Source organism: Limulus polyphemus, unplaced genomic scaffold, assembly GCF_000517525.1.
Source record: "Limulus polyphemus unplaced genomic scaffold, Limulus_polyphemus-2.1.2 Scaffold127, whole genome shotgun sequence".
Classification (NCBI taxonomy): domain Eukaryota; kingdom Metazoa; phylum Arthropoda; class Merostomata; order Xiphosura; family Limulidae; genus Limulus; species Limulus polyphemus.
The window spans coordinates 946,931-951,932 of NW_013665737.1; the positions used below are offsets into that span (position 1 = coordinate 946,931).

Sequence of the window (5,002 nt, forward strand, 5' to 3'; positions counted from 1 at the left end):
AATTCATGAAATAGTAGTTCAATAAAATTTTGAATGCAAGTCAACAAGCGTGACGACATGGCCTTTGACACATGACCCATTGTGATAGGGTTAATGCTTTGAAATGTTGTGAAGGATATGAATATTGTACTTTGTATAAAAAAAACAATTTAGGTGAATCATTTATTAGGAGAAAATAATATTTATGATTGCAATGCTTCCTTTAAAGATATTTGTTTTTGTAGAGTAAATAAAGTAATTGGCCTGCTGCTTTTATATATGAATTTATGTTTGTGAAACGGCAATCTTTCTGTGACTTCATAATAGAGTATTTTTAATTTGTGTTATGACTCTGCATCAAGAACTGCTTTAAAAGTGTTGTGAATATGTTCAGAACACAAACAAGCAAAAAATAACCATGAAAAACTAGCATTAAACATACTTCAGTGAAAAACATTTTGTATTAGTTGTTAACAGTATATGGATACGATCAAATTTAAGTTAATTACTACAGTATGATTTCAGAGAATAACCATATATCATGAAATACTAGGCATAGCAATTAAAACTTACAGATAAAATTGCATACATTTGTTAGTTGAATATTCACTGATAATATTATTTTCAGATTTTACTCTTAAGAACATCCTGTAAGGTTTAAGTTAGGACTAAATCCTTTTATTCTAAGCTGCCAGTGTAAATTAATTGTTTTGTATGATTATAATTTTTTTAAAAAATCAACAGAGTTCAAATGTAGAAATTCTTGTATTTTTGCAAATCTCTCTAAAAATTATATTTAAAAGAAATATGGTTTTAAATTTTTAGTTGATTTTGGAGTGAGTGCCCAGCTTGATAGGACAATTGGGAGGAGAAACACGTTCATTGGCACACCATATTGGTAAGCTGTATTCCATATTACACTATAATTGTTGAGATACTTCGAAGATTAACAAAAATGCTTCTGAGAATGAAGTGGTATATCTTATTTTATCTGGGTTTTTTAACTATGTTATTTATTTATAATTTTGCAAGCTTTTTTGGAAAGGAATAATTTTATTTTTAAATATCCATGGTTATGTGGTCTCAATTATTTCACAAGGTGTCCAGAAAAATGCCGTGCATTGGCTCAGTTGTTGGTTTTTCTGAACCATCTGACTTAAATGAAATTTTTGAGCAGTTTTAACAAAACATAGTCAGAGAATGATATTACCATAATATATTTAGTAAAACTCGGAGAAAAATCTTATCATAATAAGTCTAATAAAACATGGCTATAGGAAATTGTATTCATATTTCTACAACTATCAAGACACAGTGAATTATTAGGAGAAAAACAACCATTCTCAAAATACATATGTAAGGAAGCACATTATTCTAATATAGTAATAAATTAACAATCAACAGTTTGTAAGAACAATATTTATATTATTTATTGAAAAAAATTACATCTTTTGACAGTACCTTAGTATATCATTTTCACTGCTAGTTAAGTGATCATAATGTTAGTACTCGAGAATCTGGAGCCCTCATCATTTAAAAGGCTTTTGGATGTTTCTATATATGTTTATTCAAGTATGAACTTTAACTTAAGTGACCATGACTTCTGAAAAAGACATACTAAGGTCCTGTTGAAATATGTAGTACGTTTTCTACACTAAATATCATTGTGCATAAAAATCATTGTTTGTTTTTACTGTCATCCATATTCAAAGCTTAATTGGTTCATTTACACAACTTGCTTCATTTGATTCTTTTATATATACAAAAAAATTAAGTCAGTTTGATTTGCTTAATGAACTTTTTATAGTGGAAGATTACTGGTAATATATATTTTTTGTAACAGAAATTAAAACCTATGGATATGTAGGTTATATTACAAAAGTATTGAGAATGCACATTCCCATCTATTAGTGGATCAGTTAGCTTAATAACCTTGTGATACACTGTTTCTTAGAGCTTATAAATATCATAAACTGCCATTTTGCAGTCAATTGGTGTCAAGAATTTGTCTTGACCAATCCAGAGCATTGCCCTAATTCAAGTTGAACCATTCTGGTTATTTTGGAATGTCATCTGAAGGACAGACCCTAAAATCTCATGATACTTGAAACTGTTCTTCAAGAAAAGTAACTGGCTGTACCATCAGATGTGGAGAACCAGTTGATGGCTCATAACAGAGTCCATATTGAAACAGTTTCAAAGGTGGTCCCATTCTCTTATAAACTGGGGTCAAAAGAGTGAAACATTGCCTCTATATCAAGCTGTGCTGTCTCAGTACTTTTGGTCAAATGTGTGTCAACTCGCATCTTGAAAATTTAAGATATATAAAATCACTTGTTATTGTCATGCAGTTTGATTGATACCTATTTTTATAGGTGAATACTATATAGAGTTGATATTTTCTCACAGGATGGCACCTGAAGTTATTGCTTGTGATGAAAATCCTGATGCCACTTATGATAACCGAGTGAGTGCTGTTCCAGTAGATAAAACAAACATTTTAACCTTTCTGGTGATCTTAATGATAATATCAACTTCAGTTTTACTTTATAATTAGCTTTTCATGTTGTTGGATTAAGTTAAGAAATAATACCCAGACATTTTGACTAATGATCACTTCCTGAAATATTTTAAGAAGCAACTATTTTATTATATAATTGTTGATCTCTGAAATTTTCAATCAATAATTTTTTTATTTGTTTCTAGGAGGTTCAGTTTGATTATGAATTCCAAAAAATCAGTGGGACAAGTTATCAATCATGGTTATATACAATTTTCAATAAAAATGTTTTTTTAACTAGTCTTAAAAGTTTTATCTCATTTTATCTAGAGTGACCTTTGGTCTTTGGGAATTACTGCTCTTGAAATGGCAGAATCTCAACCACGTAAGTTAATTCATTTGCACAGTTATCTAATATTCAAAAATGTATTTGTAATTTCAATACATCACTGGAAATTCCACAATTTTCTGAATGGGGTAGACATAATCCAATGTGGCAAGGGGTAAAGAGATTATAAAAAACAGCTCTAGACACAACTTAATTTTTTTTTTTCATGAGAAGGTGGGTATATATCGGCTACACCATACGTTGAGACCACCAATGAAATTCATATAGTGTTTAAGAGAGAAAAAAATTCCTATAAAAATGTATACTTTCTTTGATGTTCTTTTTTTTTAACCCAGTCTTGTAAGATAAGCTCTCATTTTATGTGTGTGTGTGTGTGTGTGTTTGATTATTAAATATATTGATTATATATGACTTAAAATATCACTAATTTAAAAGAGTATTAAAGAGTTTGTGTAAAACAGCGAATCTTTTCTATGTTTGCTATAGCCTTATGTGACATGCATCCAATGCGAGCTTTGTTTCTAATTCCTCGTAACCCATCTCCCCGTCTGAAATACAAAAAGTGGTCAAAAAAGTTTCATAGTTTTATAGAAACAGTACTTGTGAAGGACTACCAACATCGACCATACACAGACCAACTTCTTAAACATCCGTTCATCAGGGACCAACCTACAGAAAGACAGGTTCGAATTCAGTTGAAAGATCATATTGACAGATGTCAAAAGCAAAAAAAAGGTGATTTTTTTTAGTTAGTTTGATTATTATGCCTTTGTTATCAACTGTGATAAAAATACTTTTTTTCCTGATTTGATATGATTGTGATTCTATCTTTTTTATGATATTTTTGCTCTAATGAAAAAAAAAAGATGGAATTGAAATTTCTAATGGACTGTTCCTGCCTTGTTTTTTTTAAAGGAACGACACTTTGGTCTCAATTTACACTGCCTAAAATATAAGAAAAAGAGATCTTTCGTTTGCCATATATGTTCTGTGTGTTAAATGTTAAAATATAGTTGTGTTTCAAATTTTTTTATCTTACAACTCTTGAGATTTAATACTTCACAAGCTCAGGTACCCATCTGTTGTCTGAGTTATGAACTTAAAAAAAATGTGTGGGTGGATACTATGATAAATAACACAAAGATCCTAATTTTTCACACAATTTATTTATAACATTACAGTATTCATTATTAACTCACTCAAAGTTTTGTATAAGCTTTAAGAACTCTGTGTATATACTTAAAACATGGTTTACATTTTGAGATGGTCAAGGTAACTTTAAACTCAGATTAAGCTTATACAACAACAGCTGATATGAAGAGCTGTTTCTTTCTACTTTGATCTGTGACCTTGCAACATCATCCCATAAGACACTTCTGCAGCCAATGACTGTCAATTACTTAATAAATGTGAAACAGTGTGGAAGGACATTAAGAGCTGGGTATTGAAAGCAGGTAACAGAAAGCACCTCTACTGCCACTTCTTTGGCCACTACCTCTTTGTATTGTCAACCAAACTTTGTGGGATGATAGTTTGAAGTAAGGGCCTCCACCCCATATTATTATTGTTATTGAGCATTTATTATCTTTGACGTAAATTACAGTTAACAACATTCATAGAGAGCACTACATCCTTTCGCAAAACAAACAAGAAAAACTTCAATTTTCTATAACAGAACATACACACAGTGTGGGGTGAGGGCACATAAACGTCTTATGTACCTCAGAGTGTGCTAGCACTCGCTATGGAGGAGTGTAATGAAAAAAAAAAAATGGCCATCACTGTTACATGGTCAGTCGCTGGGCCAATTAGGAGTAGTTAAATAACGGACAAACAGATAGATACACAGCACAAAAATGTAAAATGCTCTTTAACTCCTTCAGTATTTTTCTTTAAAGTACTTTTTGTAAATGTACTTGTATCTTTAATTTCTTTAACTCAGCATGGGCTCAGTTGCTGGGACTGACCTCGTAACCATTTTTGAGCTTGTTATAGTTTTCATACTATAACTTTTAAATTAGTAAGCTTATGTTAATGAGATTTGGCAGATTACCAGTAAACATTACAATGCTTTCATACACAAAATACCCAAATTTTTTTATTAAATCTTAAGGTTTGTAAAGCAATGTTTTTCTCGTGCCTTTTTATCTTTTAACATGTTGCCTATCCAACAT

At 30.6% G+C, this 5,002-nt stretch overlaps 1 protein-coding gene across 1 annotated transcript in view; it reads left to right on the forward strand.

The window, feature by feature from the left end:
* Positions 1-5,002, forward strand: part of LOC106473203 (serine/threonine-protein kinase mig-15-like) — an 88,770-nt gene that overhangs the window by 44,033 nt on the left and 39,735 nt on the right. The window contains exons 9-12 of the mRNA XM_022402714.1: positions 805-877; positions 2,389-2,446; positions 2,810-2,864; positions 3,315-3,563. Coding sequence (XP_022258422.1) covers positions 805-877; positions 2,389-2,446; positions 2,810-2,864; positions 3,315-3,563 — 435 coding nt within the window. The remainder of the gene's footprint in view (positions 1-804; positions 878-2,388; positions 2,447-2,809; positions 2,865-3,314; positions 3,564-5,002) is intronic.